The sequence below is a fragment of the Ruditapes philippinarum genome, unplaced genomic scaffold (assembly GCF_026571515.1).
Source record: "Ruditapes philippinarum isolate M1 unplaced genomic scaffold, ASM2657151v2 ctg7922_1_1_1_1, whole genome shotgun sequence".
In the NCBI taxonomy this organism is placed as follows: domain Eukaryota; kingdom Metazoa; phylum Mollusca; class Bivalvia; order Venerida; family Veneridae; genus Ruditapes; species Ruditapes philippinarum.
This window is the reverse complement of record NW_026853937.1, coordinates 1-27,315: the sequence shown is the minus strand read 5'-3', so window position 1 is coordinate 27,315 and position 27,315 is coordinate 1. Positions and strand designations below refer to the sequence as shown.

The window sequence follows — 27,315 nt, the reverse complement described above, 5'->3', positions numbered from 1 at the left end:
TTATTAAATGCATAAAATTGTCCCAAAAAAGGCACAAACCCTTCAGTAGTTATTGAGATAACAGCTTACAAGCAAAACTTTACCATGAATTTCTAAGTTGAAAAAGGGGAGAAAAATCAGCCTAAATACAAGATAGAATTATGGATCTTTGTCAGTGACCTACAATTATGACCCTAAATGCATATGTGAAGTTTTAAATAAATATCTTTAATAGTTATTGAGATATGTAAAACTTGCATGTTAACATTAAAGTAAATATCTTTGAAGACCTTTAATCTTTAACCAAAATTTCTAAGTTTCAAAGGGGCAAATAATTCTGCAAATATTTTAGGCAGAGTTATGCAATTTTGCAAACTGATGTACATTGTTACTATAAAAAAGTATTTTAAATTTCAATTGAATATCTCAAGCAATCATTGAGATATTTGACAATACAAAAAAACTTTAACCAAAATTTCTAAGTTCCAAAGGGGCATAATTCTGTCAATATTGTAGGCAGAGTTATCCAAATTGTCAATCTGATGTACCTTGTCACTATAAATAAGTATTGTAAGTTTCAATTGAATATCTCAAGCAATAGTTGAGATATTTGACTTTACAAAAAACTTTAACAAAAAATTTTAAGTTAAAAAGGGGCATAATTCTGTCAATATTGTAGGCAGAGTTATCCAACTTGTCAATCTGATGTACCTTGTCACTATAAATAAGTATTGTAAGTTTCAATTGAATATCTCAAGCAATAGTTGAGATATTTGACTTTACAAAAAACTTTAACCAAAATTTCTAAGTTAAAAAGGGGCATAATTCTGTCAATATTGTAGGCAGAGTTATCCAACTTGTCAATCTGATGTACCTTGTCACTATAAATAAGTATTGTAAGTTTCAATTAAATATCTCAAGTAATAATTGAGATATTTGACTTTACAAAAAACTTTAACCAACGCAGACGCCGACGCGGACGCGGACGCCGGGTTGACTACAATAGCTCTCATATTCTTAGAATAGTCGAGCTAAAAATGAAGGTGTTATGGGAAAACAGTGTGACAGAAGGACGAAAGAATATTCCTATAAATAATCTCCATGACTAAATACAGCATGAGGAAAACATCATATACCAATCATCACCGTTAATTCTTTTTTACATTTACTTACATTTACTAAAATACCTTACCCATGACTTTCTTTGCAGCAGACGTGTCCATAAAATCAGTGATGTCATCATCTCCACCTTCATGTAGCCACGCCTTCCCTGTCTCTTGGTTACCTTTCATAGATCTCTTGGCCTTCAATTTTGGCCTTTTATCTTTCTCAGCTTCTTCTGGTTCTGAATCTGAATCTTTCAGAAGCTCATCAATACTAGAAAATAAAAGAATGAAATCAGAGTTGTTCAGGTGTTTGTTTTCAAAACCTTGGAAAACACCAGTATCAGGATTCTTTAGAAGAAACCCATAGCAAAATGAAGTTACTTTGTATTGTACTAAATTCTTTACAAAACATTTATTTATAAATTAATTTTATCTATGTATGGTAAAAAAAATATTTTCATCAAGTTTGTGCTTAACTGCTACATTTGTTTTAGACTGCCCCTCTTTTAGAATGCTAATAATTAATCTGTATTGAACTATCCTGATAATCAAGGCATGTACTTGTTTCAGCCAAAACCATTTACTTCAAGATATCACAATCATCATTATCTAGTAAACATTATTTCAATATTTCATTGAATCATCTTACTCTAACACTATACCTCTCAACTTGTGTATTGAAATGCTCCTGTTCATCGTCACTGTCACTACCTTCATCACCTCGCCTCTTCTTCTTTGATCGTTCCAGTGTTTTACGTATATTTACAAGCTGTTTGCGTATACTGTCTGTTGCCATGTTGTAGATTGTCTCATAACTAAGACAGGAAATATGGACAGGAAAAATTAAGTTTACTTTTTATATACTTTTTTGCTTTGCTGGGTTTAATATCATACCAACAATAAGATCACATCACTATTTTCCAGCTTTACTAGTTAGGGAATACCTCGGGAGCACCTTTCTGCATTATTTCCAACATGAGCAAGCACCTGAGTAGAATCAGCAACCTTGCAAAAACTACCTAACTACTAATAGCCTCCAAGGAAATATGAATTAACGAGTAATACACGTCAACACCAGAGCAAGTTTACGATATTTTATTTGTGTCTACTAGTTTCGGTCTATACGACCTTCATCAGGACTAATAGCCTCTTTAGAAAGAAGAATATCACACTCTGATAGAATTTTAATCCTCAATAATAATAAAGGGCAAATGATTCAAATACAGCAACCTAAAGCACTTCCCCACAAAGGTTCCTGGTTTTATATATCAGCACAATGAAGAATACATCTGAATTTTAAATGTTTATGGTGAAATTTTGTACCAGTCATTTATACAATTGTTCAAATTTATTCTGGTAACGACTGTACACTTACCTAAACTTCTTAATGAGCTTGGTATAAACTTCCTTAGCTTTAAATCTGAAATGATGGTGACAATCTTCTTTCATACTTGTTAAACTCTCCATCTGTAATTGACAAATAAAATACATAAACATTCTGTTCCATACATTAGCATGCTAAATAAAGGTAAAGTGTACATACAACATGCAGACAAAAAAAACGAAAAATTTCATGTTCACCCAATGTATAGATTGAAAGTTACAATGACAATGTCAGAGGTCAAATGGTGACTATTCAGCTTTCCTGACTGAAGAAGAACAATGACTGCCAATCCAGATAGCTTCCTGACATGAAAATAAATCATACTCTCAGGTAGGATTCAAACATACAGTGGTGTGGGGCTAATGATTGGAACTCAGCATTTTTAACCATTCTACCAAAATGGTCCCTAAATCCTGGGTACAGATCACAATTGACCAAACACCTGCATTTTTAAATTTCATGACCTCTGACAAGAAGTTTAAATAAGGTCAAAATGAATAAAATTCCCTTGAACGACCTTAAAACAAATACTCAAGTTTTTAAGTTCCCCTGCCCCAATCATACTAAAGGATGAAAAGTTGTTAACCTAAAATGAAACTGTATTTCTTAACATAAATAGGATTAGATATGATCTCTTTGAACAGTCTATATTCTCAGATTTCTTTTAAAACAGAATAACCTCAGGTGCATGCACTTCAAGCAGAATTACTACTTAAACAAACAAAACAAGAAGGAAACTTTAAAACACATACTTAGGAAATTATTTTTTTAAGTTCATGGAACTATACTTATTCTACTTACTATAGATTTAAGATACTGTGCCAGTGTAGTGACTGGATACACTGAAACTGTGACCTTAAAAAATGCGAGAGCACTTTGTACAACCTCACGTGACTTTGACCTCAATAATAAGCATACACTGTCTATAATTGATTCCAACATTCCACTTGATATCTCAGCTGTAAAATTGTTAAAAACAGAATTACATTATACATAATTTTTCTCTATAATGCCACTTTGGAGTCTAGGATATCAATCAATAAGACAATAATTAAATTGAGATATAATTTAGTGAGGACGAATTTCAATTAGAAAATAATTCTTGCAGTTGGGTTTTATGTGGTACCAACAAAGCACAGGTCATATGGTGACTTTCCAGCTTTACTGGTGGAGGAAGATCTCAACTGCCCCTTCATGCATTATTTCAGTCACAAACGGACACCCGAACAGAACCACTGACATTCCAGCTGGATAGCTACCTCACATGAAAAATCCAAACCTATGGTAGTGAGGGACTAGTGGTTTGCAGTCAACCTTTACCGCTCAGCCACAGACACCACAAAATACAATTTAATTAGAATACAATTCAATAAGTATATAATTCAAGTCAGATATAATTGAATTAGGGTATAATTCAAATCTAAAAATGTTAACACTCACAAACAAAACAGAATATATGTGAAGCTCAGATTTTGTATTAAAATTAATGTAAGACTTCATCCTAGAGCTTACAAGACAGACAGAAAAACAGACACCTTAACCACTAGGTCACCGTTCCCCTCAATCCTCAAATTAAACCATTTAAGGAACACAACAAAAGCACAAATTGAAACCCATTAAAACAAACAAGACTTGGTAGACATCCATTAGAAGATGTTTCATGCCAAACATCTAAGGTCTAGCTCGTTAAGTTTTTAAAACAAGAGGGCCATGATGGCCCTGAAGTCGCTCACCTGTATATAGGCCCCCAGAGTGGGGCCAATTTAAACCCCAGGGCTTTTATTTGAACAAACTTGGTTGACAACCATAAGAAGATGTTTCATGCTAAACATCTAAGGTCTAGCTTGTTAGGTTTTTTAAAAGAAGATTTTTTAAGTTTTTTCTTTACACATATATTAAACAAGAGGGCCATGATGGCCTTGAGGTCGCTCACCTGTATATAGGCCCCTGGAGCAGGACCAGTTTCAACCCCAGGGCTTTTATTTGAACAAACTTGGATGACACCCATTAGAAGATGTTTCTTGATGTTAAGTTTTTACTACACACATATAATGAAAAACAATGACCTCTGCCCTCCCCCACCACCACCTCCCCCCCTGGCAGGGCCAATTTTTACCCAATGGCTTTTATTTGAACAAACTTGGTAGACACCCATATGAAGATGTTACATCTAAGCTCTAGCTCATTGGTTTTTTAAAAGAAGATTTTTTAAGTTTTTACTATACACATATACAAATGTAGTTAAAAACAATGACACCCCTGGGGCATGGCCAGTTTTGACCCCAGGGATTTTATTTGAACAAACTTTGTAGACACTTACCAGAAGATGTTTTATGCTTAATATCTAAACTCTAGCTATTTGGGTTTTTTCAAAGAAGATTTTTAAGTTTTTGCTATACACATATAAGGAAAATCAATGACCCCCGGGGCAGGGCCAATTTTGACCCCAGGACTTTTATTTGAACAAACTTGGTAGACATCCATTAGAACATGTTTCATGCTAAATATCTTAGCTCTAGCTCTTTGAGTTCTTTAAAAGAAGATTTTTTAAGTTTTTACTATATGCATATAGGGAAAATCAATGACCCCCTGGGGCGGGGCCAATTTTGACCCAAGGGCTTTTATTTGAACAAACTTGGTAGACACTCACTATAAGATGTTTCATGTCAAATATCTAAGCTCTAGCTCTTTCGGTTTTTTAAAAGAAGATAATTAAAGTTTTTTCTTTCGGTTGCCATGGCAACCAGAGTTCTGCATGGAATTAAATTCTTTGAACAATTTTTAAAGGTGACCACCAAAGGAACATTCCTGTGAAGTTTGGATGAAATTGGCTTAGTGGTTTATGAGGAGATGTCATTTAAAGTAAAAGTTTACGGCCGGACGCCGGACGAAAAGCGATCACAAAAGCTCACCCTGTCACTTTGTGACAGGTGAGCTAAAAACAATGACACCCCTGGGGCAGGGCCAGTTTTGACCCCAGGGCTTTTATTTGAACAATCTTTGTAGACACTTACTAGAGGATGTTTCATGCTTAATATCTAAACTCTAGCTATTCAGGTTTTTTTCGAATTAGATTTTTAAGTTTTTGCTATACACTTATTAGAAAAATCAATGTCCCCCAAGGCGGGGGCCAATTTTGACCCCAGTACTCTTATTTGAACAAACTTGGTATACATTCATTAGAACATGTTTCATGCTAAATATCTTAGCTCTAGCTCTTTGGGTTCTTTAAAAGAATATTTTTAAGTTTTTGCTATATTCATATAGGGAAAATCAATGACCCCCTGGGGCGGGGCCAATTTTGACCCAATGGCTCTTACTTGAACAAAGTTGGTAGACATCCATTAGAACATGTTTCATGCTAAATATCTTAGCTCTAGCTCTTTGGGTTCTTTAAAAGAAGATTTTTAAGTTTTTACTCTATGCAAATAGGGAAAATCAATGACCCCCTGGGGCGGGGCCAATTTTGACCCCAGGGCTTTTATTTGAACAAACTTGGTAGACACTCACTAAAAGATGTTTCATGCCAAATATCTAAGCTCTCTCTTTTTGGTTTTTTTAGAAGAAGATATTTAAAGTTTTTTTCTTTTGGTTGCCATGGCAACCAGAGTTCTGCATGGAATTAAATTCTTTGAACAATTTTCAAAGGTGACCACCAAAGGAACATTCCTGTGAAGTTTGGATGAAATTGGCTTAATGTTTTATGAGGAGATGTCATTTAAAGTAAAAGTTTACGGACGCTGGACGGACACCAGACGAAAAGCGATCACAAAAACATAAAAGAAACAAATATACATATAATTTTATTTACCTTTAAACTGGTACATGATTCTTGTTAAAGCAAGTAGTGTTGCACTAATCATTTGTGGGGAGCCTGCAAATCCTGCCATAACCATCTTGAAATATTCCTCTAAAACACCTGTATAATATACATTATAAACACAATGTTATTTAAGCATCAACTATTGGAAACACAACTTGTTTTTTCCCTTAAAATTCAAATAGAGAGTTCTTACGGAAAGAACAAGTACTATCATTTCCTCTGGGCCAACACAAAAATAAACTTTTATATCTAAGCCATTTATTCCATGATAACACAGCTTTTAATCTAGTTTCTCGTTATATATGAATAGTAAAATTACTTTAATTGCAAACAACTTTACATACTACAAGTAGAGGCAATGGTAATAAAGAAATATTCTTCATTTAAAAGATACCGTAATGGGTTTAGTAGTACAAAATGCTTAACAACATGTGATGCTCAGGGTTTTCATTTTTAACTGAGCCAACAAATGTATTAACAAAAACAACCAATTGGGCCAAGAGTCAAGGCGGGTATTTTAATCAAAAGGCTGAAAATACAACAATTTTACCAGCATTTTAACTGATGATAATGATTGCCTAACTGTTAAAAATGAAAACCTTGGTCACATACATGATGAGTATGACAGCTCTTGCCATTCCTTGAATAACTGATTTAACATAACTGATTACTTGATAATTGTGTTAAAATATCTACCTACCATTATCATTATTATCTGACCAACGTTTAGCAGCTTGTCCCATCTCAACTAGGAGATTATATGAAGCTGCCCTGGCCCTCTCTGCCACCTCTTTAGTACACAGTATAGCCTACAATAGTGATCATATTTATTTAATAATCAATATACAGTAAAGACTGTATTAGCGACCCCCTGTATATAGCGACGTTCTGTCTTTAATGACCATAGTTAGGTGCGCTGAACAGTATTTACTATATAAATGGTCTGTATGTAGCGACTCCCTGTCTAGTCCGTACAACGACCATGATTTAGTCAGCCGTTACGGTATTTGAGCCGTGAACAGCAACTTTTGCAAGGGGAGCAAGGCTTGAACTAGGTGACGACTTTGGCGAAGAAGTCGCCTTCGGATCAGCGACTTTGCCGTAAACAAACTTCAAAGAGATTTTGAAGTCGCCCGATTTTTATAATTTTTCGTCATACTTATTTACGCCGCTAGGTCTGTTAATAATTTGTTTACCTCTCAATTACAACCAATTACCGTTAATCCGCTAATTAAGAACGCGTGTCAACATCAACAAAGCTCAATACACGCCGCAAGGCAAGAGTTCACTATGTTTATCTTTCTCATTATGTATTCATGCGATTGACCAATCAGAACGCGCGTTGTATCTACGGCAGTTTGCATTGACCAATTGGCGACACGCTAATACACTGTGGCTGTTTGTTGACAATTACACAAAATGGCGACAGATTCAATCAATTTTCGCTGATAGAATGATTAAAGACACCTGCATATACATAATTGTTGCGGTGTTTTGGCGAGTAAAGATAAACAATGCCAAACCTCATTAAGGTGTGGATATGTTTGAAACCTCGATTGTTAAATTTTTTCGGAGCACTTATCTGTAGAAATTACGATGCTGTCCGGTAATATTGCGCACCTAAGCACTTATCAGCTAATTTACTACGATTCAAATAAATACAAAAAAACTCATAATTATTTTCCTATTTGCAAAAATCTTTAAGACATATAATGACAGAAATATTTTCTGGAAATAACTCATTGAACTGCAGGAGTCTAACAATGTAAACACTTACCACCATGTTTAATCCGAACATTTATTTGTCCGGTGATCTTGCGCATGTGTTATGAATGACATCACGGTAGCTAATTTTTTAAAGTATGGTGTCCCAGTTATACTATCACTATAAATTGTGTGAGTCCAATTAATGAAAAGTTTATTTAAACTGTTCAAACAGTTCAAACAAAACTATAACACAAACTTATTTACATCAAGGGTTTGTTATTTTACTGTTCACTACTACACCTGGGACACCTGAAATCATCACTATACTCAATTTCTGTACAGAATATCAGATGCACCCGTTGACTACACACAGTACAACACCAGTTAACAAATTCAATGCTCTTGTCTTCACCCTTTAACGCTTCCGTAGAAAAAAAATTGAAAAGCGCGGGAGGGGCCCATTTTGACAAGATGGCGGGAATCGGCAGGAGATAACAACTGAACACTCCTTTTCAAAGGGAAAAAAGAAAATTTACAACGTTTTATCGGTGCAATACTGCTTTAAAATGTGTGATATTGATTTTTTTTGCTGGACGTAAGATTTTGGAACTGGCTGAATAGACAGGAATATAATGGAAAAATAGGTCAGTGGGCGTATTCATGAATAAATAATTAGGATGTCGAAATAATGTAAACAAACATGTTTGACAGATATTTTTTAACTTTCTTACCTTGTTGTAGTTCAAAGTAAGACCAAGTCACAAATTTTGGCTGAAAATTTCTAGCGAGAGCATAAACAAACAGCCAAACGAAAGGAAATTCCGAGTGCGCAAGATCACCGGCCGCGCAAGATCACCGGACATGACTGTATGTGGAGATTTGTATCTAATGTTTTATTAATACATTGAACTCCGTAAAGTAAACAGGGTGATTATACAAAATTAAATGTCTCTACAGTTACATCTTATTAGTAATATTGAAATTAAACATTTTTTTACAAACAGATTTATCAATATACATTACATTTTAATGAATATGTAACTTTTAAATACTAATGTTATGGTGTAGTTTATAATCTTAACCAATTATACATGCAATTTTAATACTCTCTTGTTTTTTATAAATGATATTTGATATGTTTAATATCAATAAAAATATAATTAAACCCTTAGTATGGTACTATCCTGCTTTTCAACAAAATATTGGTATGATATGTTCATATATCTGAATTATTAGAGACTGTCCACAATGACTCTCTGTCTATAATGACCTTTTTTCTTTTCTCCCATCGAAGGTCACTGTAAACAGTCAATACTGTATAATCTGATATAAAATTAATATAAACAGAAAGTATGCCTACAAAGGCTACAAAAACTAGAAATGTGTCATCATGCCACGGATGCCCCCGCATGCAGCCAAAATTTCAAATGTTATAATATTTAGTTCCAAATTTGTTTGCACAAATTATTTTTTTCATTCCATGTTCAAAGCCCTTAAAACTTTTCAATGTTAACACAAACCATTTTTATACAATGTTCAAGGCACTGAAATTATTCAGTCTTAACCTTTTGAAAATAGCATATTGCATATTTGTAGCCAAAATAATGGCTATATACATTTCCACAAAAGTATGAGTGCTGAAACTGTAAGTTCAAAATTTTTCCAACATTCAGGAGAGATAAGTTTGTCCAAAATCATTGAACAACGACCAAATTCCAACTTAAACTGCTTATTCCTAAGATGTATCTATATTATTTTCAAAGTGAAAAGGACATAACTCTGCCAAAAAATCATCGAACCATGACCAAATTCCAACTTGACCTGCGCATTCCTTTGACATATCCATATGTCAATTTTGAGTTGAATATGTAACACTGTTTGGTTGATAATGAACAGAAACTGTAAATTTCATATCATTTTCAAAGTGAAAAGGGCTTTACTCTGCCAAAAATCATTGAACCATGACCAAATTCGAACTTGGCCTGCGCATTCCAAAAATATATCCATATGTCAAATTTGAGTTGAATGTGTAATACTGTTGGGGAGATAATAAACGGAAACTGAAAATTTCATATAATTTTTAAAGTGAAAGGGGGATAACTCTGCCAAAAATCATCGAACCATGACCAAATTTGAACTTGACCTGCGCATTTCTTTGACGTATCCATATGTCAAGTTTGAGTTGAATGTGTTGTATCATTTGGGAGTTAATGAACGGAAACTGAAAATTTCATATTATTTACAAAGTAAAAGAGGCATAACTCTGCCAAAATCATCAAACCATGACCAAATTCAAGCTTGACCTGTATTTTCTCATGACATGTCCATATGTCAAGTTTGAGTTGAATGTGGGGAGATAATGAACAGAACTGAAAAATTCATATTATTTCCAAAGTAAAAGGGGCATAACTTTGCCAAAAATCATCAAACCATGACCAAATTTGAACTTGACCTGTATTTTCTCATGACATATCCATATGTCAATTTTGAGTTGAATGTGTTGTACCATTGGGGAGTTAATGAAAGGAAACTGAAATTTCATATTATTTTCAAAGTAAAAGGGGCATAACTGCCAAAAATCATCGAACCATGACCAATTTCGAACATGACCTGTATTTTCTCATTACATATCTATATGTCAAATTTGAGTTCAATATGTGCAACGGTTATTAAGATAATGAACGGAAACTGATGATGACGGAAGGACGGAATGAAGGAACAGGGTAAATTCATCCCTACTTTATAATCCAAACATAAACTTGAGGTGGAAAAGTGGCTGAATCACAGAATTAAATTTTAACATACTCATACACATAATGATGTATATGAGTTTATGCTGATTAATTGAAATATTTAATATTGATATTTAACTTGATCATTTCATATTTTCTATAAAATACGTTAGCTATGGTATGTACACATTAAACATAATATCTATAACTTTAAATAAAAAGTATCTTTCATAGTGATAAAATTGTTAATAATTGCCTTTCATATTGAGCATTATATTTTTTCTACAATACGTTATGGTATGACAGTTAATTCTTAATGCTTTTTATGGGTAGGTATGTCACATAAACAGTGTTGTTGGTTCACACTACAATGTTTGTTCATACAAATGAATGAACACATACATAAAGAAAGGCTCAATTTTCTGAAGTTTTTTATCTGCAGTATCAAGTTTCCTGCAGAAAAAGCAGAAACAAAGTTTTAACAGAGTAGTTATACTGTATTTACCTCTGGTACAACAGCTAGCAGGAAATCGTCTTGTCTTTTGTCCAGTAATTGAAAAATATTCACAAGACATCTCAATCTAGGCTGAAATGATAATGATTCAATATGTTAAGCAAACTGTTAACATGGAAAATTATAAAAAATAAAACAAAAACTATTTCCACTACAATATTGCAAAGTAAAATTCTTATTGAATATCTAAGAAATCTCAATTTATAAGCTGTTGTATAAGTTGCAATATAAATGAAGTATGTCTGTTTGGTTTTAAATCTTAACCTGCTAGTAACAACAAATTATATCCATTCATTTCTCAGTATATTTTTTAATGATCTTTTGCATATCTTTCTGTTCAAGTACCAAGGTTGACCTATGTAATAAATTCAAATTTATTGTTTTTAGGCTTTTGGACCTCAGTGGAGTCCCTTTAAAGGGATACTCAGGCAAATTTATGACAAAAATAATAAAGTGGTCTTATGAACCCAAATCACGCTGCTGGTAAATACATGGTCGAATGTGCGGGCTGACTATAGTCTACACTGTTCCCTATTCAGTCAGTACATATTTTGAATTTTTCCTTAAAAATGATGAATTGTTTTGTCCAGATTGAAAGTCGGAAAAATCTATTGGTTTAAACAACTCTTGTACAATGGGAAGGTAAAACAAGAAGAGCCTGTGCAAGTTCAAACAAGTTTTCATTTTATATTGAGTTTGTTTGTTTTGGTTTTACGTCACATCGACACAGTATAGGTCATATCGCGACGTAGAACCACCGACGTTCCGTAAGCTAGCTGGATAGCTTCCTCACATGAAAGAATCCAAAGTCCCTTTCGGGATTCATACCCACAGAGGTGAAGGGCAAGTGTTTTGAAGTCAACGACCATAACCACTCGGCCACGAATATAATTATTGAGTAGTTTAAACATGTTCTCAATTTCTTATCTTTTATTAACATGGACGCGGCACTTTGGAGACACTAACTTGCATGCCAAAACTAAAGTGTGACAACAATGCTGTCACTGATACCTTGCTGAGTACTTTAGCTCTCCCAATTCTTTAAATAGTTGAGCTAAAAGTAATAAATAAGGACTACAAATACTAACAGCTTTGGAAGATGGACTTGAAGCAGACAGTGAGGATAACAGTGATGTTTGTATACTGGCGAGGTTTTCTATCACAAACTGTCTTGTCTCAACAGACTTTCCGGAACATATCTCCTCTAGTATACGGTAACATTTCTTCTGTATGGATTTATCTGTATCCTGAAACATGTGAAAGTACCTCATTTTTAAAATCGTTACCTCCCCTTAATAAAAGTGGTGGCCAATTTTGGGGGGTCATTTACCAACATGTGTAACCAAAAGAAAAATATACATGTATAAATAAGCAAAATAAAGAAAAATTAATATCTGTCAGCTATCTAAATTCTTTACAAATGTAATGAAAAGGTGAATATTAGCAATAATGTCTGAAAACTTTTGTAAGAATTTGTCCATTTTAGAATATTTCAAGAAAATTTAGGTCATACTAAAACTTGCCTCTGTTCTGTATGCTCTTTACCATATTTAATTAAGTTTAGTAGAAATGACCATATTTCAAATTAACCAAAGAGTGTCAATCTGAATTGCTTTAAAAACGTGGGACCTTTATTCTGACAAGTTTAATGAAAAAAAAAAAGAAATATTTCATCATTAAAACAATGACTAGAATATTTTTCTCAGTTATTAAAAAAGACACATAATTTAACATCGACGATTCACTTACCTGTAAATGTTCAATAGCTAACTGGTAAACATTCAACAATTCTGTCTCAACCAGATACGGTAAAAATCCTATCAGTAAATCATGTAATGCATGTCTGAAATTTATATATAAATCATCAGGTCATATAACAATAAAACAAATCTAAGATTACTTAAAAAATCTGGAGAAAGAATGATCTGTCAGAAGCATGAAGCACAACAAAATTGCAGACTCGGTTTCATTGAGTCTGTTCATGAGGGATAATGAAAAAGTGCAACATCCCTCAACCCCACTAGCACCAGCTTAAGTGGTGAAAAAGTGCTGAAATTCATCATGAGCTTGTAAAAACTTTAAAATTAGTGTAAGTAATTTTAACAATGGCAAACAAGAGGGCCATGATGGCCCTGAAGTCGCTCACCTGTATATAGGCCCCCAGAGTGGCGCGAGTTTAAACCCCAGGGCTTTTATTTGAACAAACTTGGTAGACACCCATTAGAAGATGTTTCATGCCAAACATCTAAGGTCTAGCTCGTTAAGTTTTTAAAACAAGAGGGCCATGATGGCCCTAAAGTCGCTCACCTGTATATAGGCCCCCCGGAGCGTGGCCAGTTTAAACCCCAGGGCTTTTATTTGAACAAACTTGGTAGACACCCATTAGATGTTTCATGCTAAACATCTAAGGTCTAGCTCGTTGGGATTTTTTAAAAGAAGATTTTTCAAGTTTTCACTATATGTATATAATGAAAATCAATGACCCCCGAGGGTGGGGCCAATTTTGACCCGAGGGCCATTACTTGAACAATCTTGGTAGAGGTCTACCACACAATGTTTCATGCCAAATATCTTACCTGTAGCCTTTGCCAGTTCAGAGAAGAATTTTTTTTTATGTTTTACTATATACATATTAGAAAAACCTATGACCCCCCAGGGTGGGGCCAATTTTGACACTAGGGACAAAATTTGTATAACTTTGGTATTGGACCTTCAGATGAAACTATAGACCAAATATCAAAGCTCTAGGCTATTTACTTTCAGACCAGAAGATTTTTCAAGTTTTCACTATATGTATGTAATGAAAATCAATGACCCCCCCCGGGGCGGGGCCAATTTTGACCCTAGGGCCATTATTTGAACAATCTTGATAGAGGTCTACTACACAATGTTTCATGCCAAATATCTAATCTGTAGCCTTTGCCAAATCAGAGAAGATGATTTTTTTTTATTTTACTATATACATATAAGGAAAAACCTATGACCCCCCCAGGGCGGGGCCAATTTTGACACTAGGGACAAAATTTGAACAACTTTGGTAGAGGACCCATAGATGATACCATATACCAAAAATCAAAGCTCTGGCCCATGTACTTTCAGACAAGAAAATTTTTTTTTTTTTTTTTTTTTTTTTTTTTGAGGCCCCAACTGGGTAAAGAAAAATTTTTTAATTTTGTGTTTTTTGAAATCCTTTTCTGGCCCTATGACCTACATATGCAACAGACCGGAACCATTTGAACAACTTTGAAAGGGGACCACCCAAGGATCATTTCTGTTTGGTTGATGTGCAGTCATTGGTTTCAGAGGAGATGTTGTTAATGTTCAAAAGTTGACGACGCACGACGACGGACATAAGGCCAACACAATAGCTCACCCTGAGCATTGCTCAGGTGAGCTAAAAAGATTTTTTAAGTTTTAACTATACACATATAGTTAAGAGCAATGACACCCCTAAGGCAGGCCAGTTTTGACCCCCATGGCTTTTATTTGAACAAACTTTGTATCTAAATATCTTAGCTCTAACTCTTTGGGTTCTTTACAAGAAGATTTTATAAGTTTTTACTATATGCATATAGGGAAAATCAATGACCCCCTGGGGCTGGGCCAATTTTGACCCCAGGGCTTTTATTTGAACAAACTTAGTAGACACCCATTAGAAGATGTTTCATGCAAAATATCTTAGCTCTAGCTCTTTGGGTTCTTTAAAAGAAGATTTTTTAAGTTTTTACTATATGCATATAGGGAAAACCAATGACCCCTGGGGCGGGCCAATTTTGACCCCAGGGCTTTTATTTGAACAAACTTGATAGACACTCACTAGAAGATGTTTCATGCCAAATATCTAAGCTCCACGTCTTTGGGTTTTTTAAAAGAAGATATTTTAAGTTTTTTCTATCAGTTGGCATGGCAACCAGAGTTCTGCATGGAATTAAATTCTTTAAACAATTTTTTAAAGGTGACCACCAAAGGAACATTCCTGTGAAGTTTGGATGAAATTGGCTCAGCGGTTTATGAGATGTCATTTAAAGTAAAAGTTTACGGACGCCGGACGGATGGACGCCAGACGAAAAGCGATCACAAAAGCTCACCCTGTCACTTTGTGACAGGTGAGCTAAAAAGCAATGAAAAAACAACATGAGGACATACAAACAAGGGATCATATTAACTTTTTTAAGGTTTTTCTTAAAGTTCTTGTTCAAATAAAATTACAAAGTTGAAAATACTTTTAATATATAAAAATAAATCCTTTTCATATAATTATGACAGATAACCTTTAGTGTAAAATTATCAGAATGATTTTAAAAAATAAACATCACTCAACCTTTTATATGCTGTGATATTTTCTTCTGTTAATCTTTCCCTACATTTACTACAATATGTGGCCACAGCCTGTAAGATAGTAATAATCAAATATGTATGAAATCAATATCTATGGTAGTTTATATGTAGTATGATACTTTAATTGTTTGAACAAGGAAACACTCTATGATCCATCATCAACCCCTCCGCGACCCCCTAAGTTCAGAGGCACAGAGAACCTTAACCATTACGTCACTTCTCCACTTGTTCATCTAAATCTGAAGCTTAGATCAGTAAAACATGTGATTTTAACTTCAGTATAACCTCGACAGCAATTACCTCTTTACAACAACAGTTTTATTTCTTCCCAAAGTAAACATTCACAATAAATTTAACCTCTCTAGTGTAACCAAAATCTTTGCCTCACATAGGGTGTTTACTCTGCTGAAGTTACACTGTACATCTGAAAGTCTTGGGATTATGATTAAAAGTCAAAAAGAAAGGCACCCGTTCTTCCATGACATCTTTGGTGGACAAATGATAAACAACATAATCTATCAGTTTTTGTTACATAATCACCTTATTCTTAGGTAATTAAGGGCAGTGATTTTTTTTTTGCAATTTTCAAAACAGCCTGCGGCTTTTTGAAGGGGAAAATATAGTGTGATAAATCAGAAAAAGGGAAATCAAATACCAACAACTGAGAATGTAATTTACCCAACATTTTATAAAATTTTCAATTTCACATGCACGGACCGTAGCTTGTAATTAGCAGAGGCTATCTATAGGAACAGCTTTATCTTCTAGCTGATATATGTCAGATGTTAAGTCATGGTTTTGGTGAAGAATGTGCACTGGGCATTTTAGGGGAAAATAAGAGCATTTTTAGGGGGAAATATACCTATTTTGGGCTAGGGGAAACAGCCTTTATTCGGCTGTAAAATACACAAAAAAAAATCACTGAAGGGACACAACCAATCTATTGGAAAGTGTCCTCGTTCCAAAGAATTGTACTGTAGAAAAACTGAAATATAAAAAAATTCTCCAAGACTTTACTTGTACTGTCTTTTTCATACTTTCAGCTTAATCTTTTCTTACAAAACTGAAAAAAAAAATCATTTTGTTCTACACAAATTCACAGCATTAATAATCTGAAAATGGTATTCAAACAACTTATTTTTACTTCAATCTATCCATTCAGCTCACCTGTTTATCAGTGATTTGCAGGTAAGATTTCACTGTTTCTAGTACGGCAAGTTTTGATGGATCTTTGTCACGGACAGGGTCTGTTGTGTACAAGTTGAACAGAATAGGCAGAAAATTCTTAGAAAACCTAGATAATTCTGCCTTAGCATCATCTATAAAAGATAAGACAAGATTCTTCTCATAATCATACATCTAAATATTTGTAATACTTAATTGATAAAGAGAAAGTAAATCAAACCATGCAACTCCACTGTGGTCTTTTGACATGAAGTGACTGGAAATATTTTTAAACTTGGGTGCAAAATTTCAGATCATTCCCCCTCTCTGTTTTTTCTAAGATAATCTTTGTTTTGTATAAAATGAACCCAAGTCAGTTTTGCAATTAATTCTGGGTATACATGCATTTCTTTATTATCTCAAGCAGATTTTTCCAATTTCAGTCCATCATTTTATCTTTATTTTCTGTTTTTAAACATTTTATCCTCAGTGGAGCTCCTTAATTATTTAAGCAATTTTTTTCACATTTATAAAATTCACAATTAAAAGACTAATACGTACTGGAAAGCCAGTTAGATGGACAGATACCATAAATATGACCAAAATATGAGCCGCATCACAACAAAACCAACATAATGGATTTGCGACCAGCATGGATCCGTGCAGTCTGATCAGGATCCATGCTGTTCGCTTACAAACACTATAACAAGTAGAGAAACTGATAGCGGACAACATGGATCCTGATCAGACTCCGCGGATGCGCAGGCTGGTCTGGATCCATGCTGGACGCGGCTCATATGTTTTAAAATCCGAGTATAAAACAAAGACACAAACTTAAACCATCTATGTTCAAACTTCATGAGTTAAACAATAGATATGACCTTGACCCATAAATCCTCTTACCATTGGTGATGCTCTGGTTTATAAGTTTCCTTAATGAAGCCATAACATCCATTCTCAGATCTTCTCTCTCACTTATAGCTGTACCTAATACTTTAGCTATACCTTTAAATGACTGAAAAATATGCATTTATTGTTGATTAAAAGCTAGATACTTTACATGTCAATTCTAAAAATATATATGTCCAAATCTAATTGACATTCTATTTATCATAATTTATGTGTAAATGCTATGGAAGCAATTTTAGGGGACCAAGAAATAAAATTTTGATATTTCAATATTACCTATTCGCATATACACTATATAACTTTGACATTGTGACTCATACAAAATGTTCTTCCTCTCAGTTACCTTTTTCTACATGATACTGCAGTTAGAAATTTGATATTTATAAATTTCTCAAAAAGTTATTTAAGAAAAAGTAGGAATAAGACTTTCAATGTTAAAACCTCTATCATATGACAATTATGCAAGAAGGAATATATTTATACAAGATATTTAAAATTCATCAGTGTTATTAGGAAATTTCGTTTGGTCACAACATATTTAAGTAAATGTATTTACCTGAGCAAGATCTGTAGGTCGAGTACAAAAACCAGGCAACATGGACCAGATCTGTAACTGTAACGCCTCATACGTTTTTGATGCTACTATATTCTGCTGGTCAGACAACTCTAATGCTGAAAAAAGCAAAAGAATTACACATAACATACACAGTTACATAAAAACCAATAACTTATTCCAAATTTGATACATAACTATATTAACAAGCCATATTCAACTTTTCATTCTTTTCATTTTTAACACCCAGTTCATTTTATTTTTTACCCCAATATATGCCAACTTTCCCAGTCACATATGAAGAATATCTGTTCAGATACTACTCAACTTACCCATCATCTCACACACAAGTTTTGACATTAACCCTTAACACACTAAATGTCTTAAATGCACTTGTCCATCAGTAAATCTGGGCAAAACTATTTATCATTTCAGGTAAATTTTCAAAAATATTTATCCACTGAATATCAAACAATGAAGACCACTATCTTGGTCTTGACTGGTTGCATAGGTAGAATCTGTTGCCACCAGCAGGCTAAAGGTTGATATGTCTGCAAATGCCTTCAACTAAATGAAACAGCTGAAAAACCAGTCTGCTCAAATCTATCACCTAACAAATAAGTTTAATAACAATTCCATTAAATTTTTAAATGGCATAGTTCACATTAAATCATACAAAGTAAAACTTTGTAAGACGGAAGAATAATATAAAATTTGCCACAACCGCTAACAATTTTGAATATATTTACCTTTATTGTTGCCAATATGAAATAAGAAAAGTAGAATACAAACCTCTTTGTCTGAGTTTTGCTGCTAGTGGTAGGAAATATGATGTAAAAAAGCTAAGATCTGTTTCTTGAACATTGTCTCTGATTACAGGTAATAACCAACTCCTGGGAAAATCTAGATCATCACTGAAATATATTACATGTAATTGTCAATAATTCATACCTATCAACAACAAATGAGCCACGCCATGACAAAACCAACATAATGGGTTTGCGACCAGCATGGATCCAAACCAGCCTGCGCATCCGCGCAGTCTGATCAGGATCCATGCTGTTCGCCATCAGTTTTTCTACTTGTTATAGGGTTTGTAGGCGAACAGCATGGATCCTGATCAGACTGCGCGGATGCGCATGCTGGTCTGGATCCATGCTGGACGCAAACCCATTATGTTGGTTTTGTTGTGACGCGGCTCAAATACCTTATCAATTACAACAATATGCTATCACTTTAATAATTTAAAGATAGCCATGTACAAGTGAGGAAAATTATCAGTTATTTACTGAAACTAGTCTGTTAATGATTGGAAATATCCAGTATTCACTGAAAATATCCCCTAATTTAATCAATCCTATTATTTACTGAAATGATCCTATTATTGATTGAAATTATTCAGTTATTTACTAAAGCAAATATAAAGTTGTTTTTTATTATTTTCATTCTGAGGAAGCTTATACTAAATAAGTTGAAACAAGAACTTTGTCTATAGGACATTGGTGCCACAACATTCCACTTTATTGTAAGTCTATGGACACACAGCAAGACAGCAGGGTGGTCAAAAGCAAACCTTTATACCCCCCTCTCACTCTTCACTCAAATCAGGGGCACAAAAAGTAAAAGACAAAAAGACACATATTATCATTTTTAACAAAGCAATATAGCACTTCAAAACCTTAAATTTAAGGAGGAACCATGATAAAATTTTTAGTACAATCAATGTATGTTAAGAAATCTTACCTTTGCCCTGTAATCTGTAGAGGTATTGCACTAAGCACTGTCCGAGGACCCATTGTTTTAACAGCAAGGCCCACAGCATGGTCAAGTTCTCCTTTGTATGGAAATCTTACACTGTCTCTTAGTTCAGCTATTGTTGACAAACTCTGAAACCACGGTAACATGATATTTTAATTTGCATAAAATAATGCTTAATAGTGTTACAAATCTGGCTTTTATGCAGAAAACTCATAAAGAGATAAAATACTTTCTATTTTTCAAGTAAATAAAAACTTAAAGATTTGAAGAAAAAAAAGACTGACCATACAAGTTTCTATCAATGTAAACATTTTTGTTTTTCCATCAAATAAAGAATTTTTCAAACATAAAATATAAGGGTAAACTAAAGGTATGCTGTGACTAAAAGATATCTAAAAGATATCTGCCATTCAACCAAGGGATTGCGAATTTTAATCCTCCTAGGGACAAAACCATGTTTCATCATGAAAAATAAAACGCTTGTTAGTTCAAAGAAGTTAATTTGAGATTCAGATTCATAGAAGCATAATGGTGTCATCACAATTTAGCTCAAATAAACATGTTTAACCAAAACTCAATATATATTTATGTTATAAAAATCTAAGCTTACCTTGGTAAATGCTGCAGGTGACTGTTTGCCTAAACTCTGAAAAAGCAAGTCCAGAATTAAGTTACTTAGTGTTGATAAAGGCTGGAAAATTGCAAGGTTTACAATTGGTATACATTTTATATGAAAATCTCTTGAACATTTTGACTTGATAATTCACCCATAGCTTATTTCAACCACAAAGTTTTTGGTTTTCTAATTCAACCATAAAAAGATTTTTGGTTTTATATTCAACCAAAGAAAGTATTCTGACTTTATAATTCAACCACAGAAAGCATTTTTGCTTTATAATTCAACCACAGACAGTGTTTTTGACTTAATAATTCAACTTGGGGGAAAAACATAAAATTGGAATGTTCTAACCTGATATAATACAGCAAACATTTGAAGTACAAGTCCCCATGAGGCATGAAACTGATATCCAAGTCCACTCTCTATTGCCTTTATTATCTTATGTATAGATGTATTACCTGCCTCTGTATTTAATTGTGGTGCTAAACTCTCGGCTAATGGGGCAATACAACTGCTTATCACACACTGTATACATTAAACATAAAAAATAAACAAATGTAAGTAGGTTTCATTACAGTCCATTCATATCATGAGCCTTTTCCAATTTCTATTTCAATACTGCTCTCTAATAAAATACATAAATATATTGTGAGTTTTATTGACTCAATAACCATCAAAAAAGTAATATTTAACATCTTTTCAGGAAAAAAAAGAGGCATATCTCCAGATTTAAGACAATTTTTAAAATGTATTTAAAAGTATAATGCTGTTTAGAGAACAAAGAAAGAAATTGAAACATCACATACAACACTTACAATACACGTATCTTAATGAAATGAGGTGAAAACATGCAAAATAGTAGAAATACGGTGATAAATATTGCAAAATCAGTCATTAATCCCACAAGACATGTAAATTATTACTTGAATCTTTTTACTTTTCTTAAAATCTTAGTAAATTTTTCTCAAGTTTGATTTTTTTGAAGTATGTTGGCTTATCTGGAGGCAAGCAGCTTTAAGTGATTAACAAGTAAGTAGAAAAATTAATCAATTAATCAGAAGATAACTTAATAAACTAAATAGTAGACAATTAATTCACCAGTAGGCAACTTAATTAACCAGTAGACAACTGAATTAACAATTAAACAATTTTATAAATTCACAAGTAAACTATTTAATTAACCAGTAGACAACTTAATAAATAATCCAGTAGACAACCTTATTAACCAGTAGAAAACTCAATTAATTAACAAGTACACATTTTACTTTATTCCCTAATAAACAACTTAATAAATTTACTGGTATACAACTTGTTCAGTTAACCAGTAGGCAGCTTTATTAATAGACAACACCAGTAGACTACTACAATACTTGTAATACAAACCTTCAATGATTTAGCAGCAGCTTGTGTAATTTCTGGTTTTACTGACAATAAACACACCATTCCAGCGGAGAATAGTCGTGGTAAATGACTTATACAAAGTTTCCCATCCAAACTGAAATAATCAAAGTGTGAAATATGTTTGATAATATCACGGCAAAACATTTGTCAAATGGAACCACTTCAAACGGAATTTCTGACCTACTTTATAAACAATATGAAGTTATATTCCCAGTTGCAACAAATTAACAAAAATTGCAAAACAAACCAATATTGCCAATGGTGATTACTGTTATAATATTTGTTAACTGTTTTCAGCATAACACTGTTTTACTACTTAGTATTTACAAATTAAGACTACCACAAATCAACACAAATTCAAATATATAAGCAAAACACTGCAAGAATTTTCAATTTCACTTCAAGGGTACAGGTCCTGCTCCAATACTGGTGGGGAAAATACAAAAACTGTTAAAGCAGAATTCAAATCAGTGTTATCACTTAAATGGGGGAGAGATCTTGGCCTTTTGATTTTGGAACAAAATACTGCTAAAATTGCTAATTTGAGAAATAGAAATGCTGGAGTAAGGAAAACTGAATGATTTTAAAGAAAATTTCAAGTGGGAAGAGGCCTTTTATTGGCTTCTGATATATATCTTTGCAAATACATGAACAATAACAACAAAACAGGAATGGTTATAAGAATATTATTTGGTCAGTCCTTATAGAAACATCTTAAAATAGAACATATGATACAATTAACTCACCTTGATAAATTTACATGTGCTGTTTCCATGACAACTAGCCAAGCTTGTGTTGGTTGGACATCATTTTCTGATGGCTGGTAATCATACAATGCCTAAATTATAAAATCAACACATGTAACACAACATTTATAAATGTGTTTGAAGTCCAAACACTCATCTATAACATTTGCATAACACTTAACAGCGAAGATGATTTTGGCTAACCTTGGATATTAAAATCTAAAATCAACGTCAGGTGTCAAAGCCACCTCACCTGCTGGAACTAAGAGATGCATAGACTCCAGTAATACAAACCCATTGAGTCGCCTTTTACTATCATGCAGCCTGCAATTTGGTTGCCTCAACACTCAAAAAGCAACCCCTAACCAAATCTAGACATTAAATACATGTAAATAGAGCATGTGAGCCTTTGGGCAGCTCGGTGCATGTTAAACTCCTAAATTTCTCTAACTCTCACAGAATAACTTTCAACATAATTACCCTTTTTCTAAGTTTACTACAAATAATCTACTTACTGTTATAATTTGTGCATTGAGCTCAGCTGGTAGGGTTTCGGGTTTAGGTTTTGCCTGGAACAAACTGTGCAACACCTGCATACTGCTGGCCGTTACCATCTGTGTATATCAGATATATAAACATTAACATTTGTGCTTATCATTACATTAACCATCAACTACTGAACATATTATTATATCATTTCTCTTCTAATACTGAATGTTTGTAACCTTGATTTTCATTGAACTATTGTGACATTTATATTTCTTTAATACATGGCTTTTGCATTTGGTAAATTTTTATTTCAAATGAATTAAGCAGTTATGCAGTATCATAAGTTTGTTATACTTCTAAGATGTAATAGGGTACAAATCTCCAGAACATTGTACATGTCGTTCTATATCAAGAATGCTATCATCATATGTATATACATTAGTTTTATCTTATACTAGACATGTGAATCAAACATGGAAACAGTTTCATGATTATCTTTTATATACACCTAATTAAACAATAAAGGAATCACTTATAACAATCATCAGGTACAAATGGAGTTGATAAAGTAAGGGGGAATAACATTTCACCCTTTTTACAAGATTTTTAACAAAGGGAGACTACTTTTGAAAAAAAAAAAATGATATCCCTGCACTATGTCATATATACATCTATGTCTTTATCAAATAAAAACAAAATATTGTGTACATACCACATTGCTAAGGGTCATAACCTTGAGTATAGTTTCACACACAGTTTTCACACTGTTCTGAGGAAACACAGGAAGAACTTGTTTCAACAAGGATAATGTATGTAACGTATCTATAGCCTCTCCCATACCTAAAATCATACAATATACTTCATGATCCTTTGATTCTTCATACAATTTATTCATAATCTTTTACACGTCAATTCTTTTAATATTAGACCGACAACAGTATATTGTCAGAGTTAAGAATATTCCTGAAACTCAAAATTTTGAAGATGAAATTGATCAATAGTTCATGCAATATACTTAATGGAATAAATAAATGTTATATTAATTCATTTTCTAGATCATAAAGGTTTTAACCCTTTTTAGCAATGACAGGTAAGTGGAATCACTTCAAAGTTGTTACAGATTAATTGAAATAAATGTTTTGTCCTTGATTTATAGCTCTGATCCATGCTGCAGTCTGTTCTTGTCATTAATTAGAGCTAGAAAAATTATTTTTGCCAAGTTCGATTTAAAGTAATACCGATTCTGTAAAGGTCATTTGGCAACTTTTCTGCAATACTGAAGGAGGAAAATTCTGGTTTCTCTCAATGTATTATTTCAGACACATGCACACATTTGAAAAGAGCCACAGTCCTGCTGTAAGTTATCTGAATTGTGGCAAACAATAATGTACTTTAAAGCATTCACACCACATACCTCCTGTGGCCTCAATGACTTGTATACAATGTTTGGCTGTCATGGCTGCAGCTGGGTGATGTGACGGGGCATTGTCTTGTAGCATAAATAAACTGCCCTTTAATACAATACACACACCTTGCTGTGCTGTTCTCCTTATCTGTAATGTAACACATATTATAATCTTATTTATTTTATAATAATAAATGCAGTATATGTGTGCTGTGTGAATACATCAATCAAAATATTACATGTCAAGTTTCAAACAGCATAGAAAATGAAAACTTTGATGGACATTAAAAGATCACCTTTGGTTTCTTGTGAGATATGAATGTAAGAAGTCCCTTGTAGATTTGTTGTGTGGAGGAGTTGTTCCATACAGCACGTTCTTGTGATCGTAACACAAATGCCAACGATGTAATCAACTGTAAATAGACCATATAAATCATAAATCTTTCATATTAAGTCATGCAGAACTAACGTGAAATTATCCCTTTGCCCCTTTAAAGAATCAAAACATAAAAAAGATTATGCCTCATTTTGGACTTTATCAAAATATAATTCATCACAAATTGGCAATGTCATTGTAGATTTCTATCTCTGCAATGTAAATAAATGATAACTAGGACAATGCATTTACAAAAGTAAATGCTTCCGGACTGAACAATTTTTTAAATAAGTATTTCTAACGTCTAGTCTCAGAAAATCATCATCTAAAAAAGTGGTAAAAGATGAATGGCATGGAAAAATTATAAGCTAGGGGCTTCGACTTCAACTTGCAAGTAATACATACTTGTTTGATATAAGATTGATACTGTCATTTTTATACTACAATTAAACTGGCAGTATCATAGAGGTATAAGAGTAATACATGTCAACACCAGGACACATTTAACATTAATTCATTTAGTCTATTTAGTCTATCAGTTTCGGTCAACAATTAAACTTCAACAGGACAAAAATAATTCAAAATATTTCCTATGTAGTATAATAAGAACAACTTACAGATTTAAGAAGAGAAGTAGCATCTTCATCAGCATACTGACCCATCAAATCAAGCAAACATTTTGAAACCTCAGAAAATTTATTCCTCAATACCGGAACTGGTACTCTGAAAAATATTACATTCTGATTCAATTTTATGTACATTTAGTTTAATTCATGAATATTTGAAGTGTCACACATACCTGTGAATAAACAAGCAAACTCGTTGAATTTATATCCCCAGCCGAGTACTGGTTATTACTAACACAACAACTGAAGACATAAGGCTTTATTTATATATTTATCATGGGGTAAACAGTAATATTCTTAGGACATAATAAATATTCAGGGCAATAACAGAGCCTTAGTGTTAAATAGTAATATCTGGACATGGCAAAGAGATGTAAATTGCCTTTTTGTATCTATGGTTCCCATAAAGTTTTGTTGAAATCAATACAGCAGTTGCAAAGAAATAGCCATATTGCTCTATATGTATACTACATAACTAATCAAGGGCCATAACTCTGTAATGAAGGGTCTGGTCTGAACAAGGCAACAAAGTATGCACATCTCATCTTGGTATTAATGGTTCCCATAAAGTTTAATTGAATTCCAGCAAGTAGTTGCAGAGAAGTAGCTCTATATGCATACTGCATAACTAATCAAGGGGACATAATTCTGAGTTAGTGTCTGACCGGAACAAGGCGATGATATGCGCATCTCCTCTTGTTTTTGAAGGTTCCATAAAGTTGGCCCTATTTGCATACTGCATAACTAATCAAGGGCCATAACTCTGAGTTAAAGTGTCTGACCAGAACAAGACGACTATATGCGCATCTCCTCTTGGTTTTGAAGGTTCCAATAAAGTTTCGTTGAATTCCAGCAAGTTGTTGCAGAGAAGAAGCATGGAAATGATTATTGCTCTATATGCATACTGCATAACTAATCAAGGGACATAATTCTGAGTTAGTGTCTGACCGGAACAAGGCGATGATATGCGCATCTCCTCTTGGTTTTGAAGGTTCCAATAAAGTTTCGTTGAATTCCAGCAAGTAGTTGCAGAGAAGAAGCATGGAAATGATTATTGCTCTATATGCATACTGCATAACTAATCAAGGGCCATTACTCTGAGTTAAAGGGTCTGACCGGAACCAGCCAGGATATGCGCATCTCCTGTTGGTATTGAAGGTTCCCATAAAGTTTCGTTGAATTTCAGCCAGTAGTTGCTGAGAAGTAGCATGGAAACAATTATTGCTCTATATGCATACTGCATAACTAATCAAGAACCATAACTCTGAGCTAAAGTGTCTGACCGGAACAAGGCAACAATATGCACATCTCCTCTTTGTATTTAAGGTTCCCATAAAGTTTCGTTAAATTCCAGCCAGAGAAGTAGCGCGGAAATGATTATTGTTCTATATGCATACTGCATAACTAATCAAGGACCATAAATCTTAGTTAAAGTGTCTGACCAAAACAATGCAACGATCTGCACATCTCCTCTTGGTATTGAAGGTTCCCATAAAGTTTTGTTGACTTTCAGCCAGTAGTTGCAGAGAAGTAGTGTGGAAACAAATTTTGCTTTATAATAAATTTGCATACTACATAACTAATCAAGGGCCATAACTCTGAGTTAAAGTGTCTGACCAGAACAAGGTGACGATAGGCGCATCTCCTCTTGGTATTTGAAGGTTCCCATAAAGTTTCATTGAATTC

At 33.5% G+C, this 27,315-nt stretch overlaps 1 protein-coding gene across 1 annotated transcript in view; it reads right to left on the bottom strand.

The window, feature by feature from the left end:
• The window catches only part of LOC132738451 (RRP12-like protein), a 40,393-nt gene extending 14,629 nt beyond the window's left edge, over nucleotides 1-25,764 (bottom strand). The window contains exons 1-24 of the mRNA XM_060725955.1: nucleotides 25,621-25,764; nucleotides 24,924-25,040; nucleotides 24,637-24,775; nucleotides 23,935-24,062; nucleotides 23,249-23,347; nucleotides 22,734-22,825; nucleotides 21,970-22,081; nucleotides 20,938-21,111; nucleotides 20,578-20,613; nucleotides 19,953-20,095; nucleotides 19,002-19,123; nucleotides 18,213-18,328; nucleotides 17,651-17,762; nucleotides 16,751-16,902; nucleotides 15,567-15,634; nucleotides 12,995-13,088; nucleotides 12,334-12,492; nucleotides 11,237-11,317; nucleotides 6,993-7,101; nucleotides 6,281-6,388; nucleotides 3,271-3,428; nucleotides 2,461-2,552; nucleotides 1,748-1,900; nucleotides 1,172-1,356 (exon numbers count right to left, since the gene is read on the bottom strand). Coding sequence (XP_060581938.1) covers nucleotides 1,172-1,356; nucleotides 1,748-1,900; nucleotides 2,461-2,552; nucleotides 3,271-3,428; nucleotides 6,281-6,388; nucleotides 6,993-7,101; nucleotides 11,237-11,317; nucleotides 12,334-12,492; nucleotides 12,995-13,088; nucleotides 15,567-15,634; nucleotides 16,751-16,902; nucleotides 17,651-17,762; nucleotides 18,213-18,328; nucleotides 19,002-19,123; nucleotides 19,953-20,095; nucleotides 20,578-20,613; nucleotides 20,938-21,111; nucleotides 21,970-22,081; nucleotides 22,734-22,825; nucleotides 23,249-23,347; nucleotides 23,935-24,062; nucleotides 24,637-24,775; nucleotides 24,924-25,040; nucleotides 25,621-25,764 — 2,893 coding nt within the window. The remainder of the gene's footprint in view (nucleotides 1-1,171; nucleotides 1,357-1,747; nucleotides 1,901-2,460; nucleotides 2,553-3,270; nucleotides 3,429-6,280; nucleotides 6,389-6,992; nucleotides 7,102-11,236; nucleotides 11,318-12,333; nucleotides 12,493-12,994; nucleotides 13,089-15,566; nucleotides 15,635-16,750; nucleotides 16,903-17,650; nucleotides 17,763-18,212; nucleotides 18,329-19,001; nucleotides 19,124-19,952; nucleotides 20,096-20,577; nucleotides 20,614-20,937; nucleotides 21,112-21,969; nucleotides 22,082-22,733; nucleotides 22,826-23,248; nucleotides 23,348-23,934; nucleotides 24,063-24,636; nucleotides 24,776-24,923; nucleotides 25,041-25,620) is intronic.
• Between the last annotated feature and the right edge of the window lie 1,551 nt (nucleotides 25,765-27,315).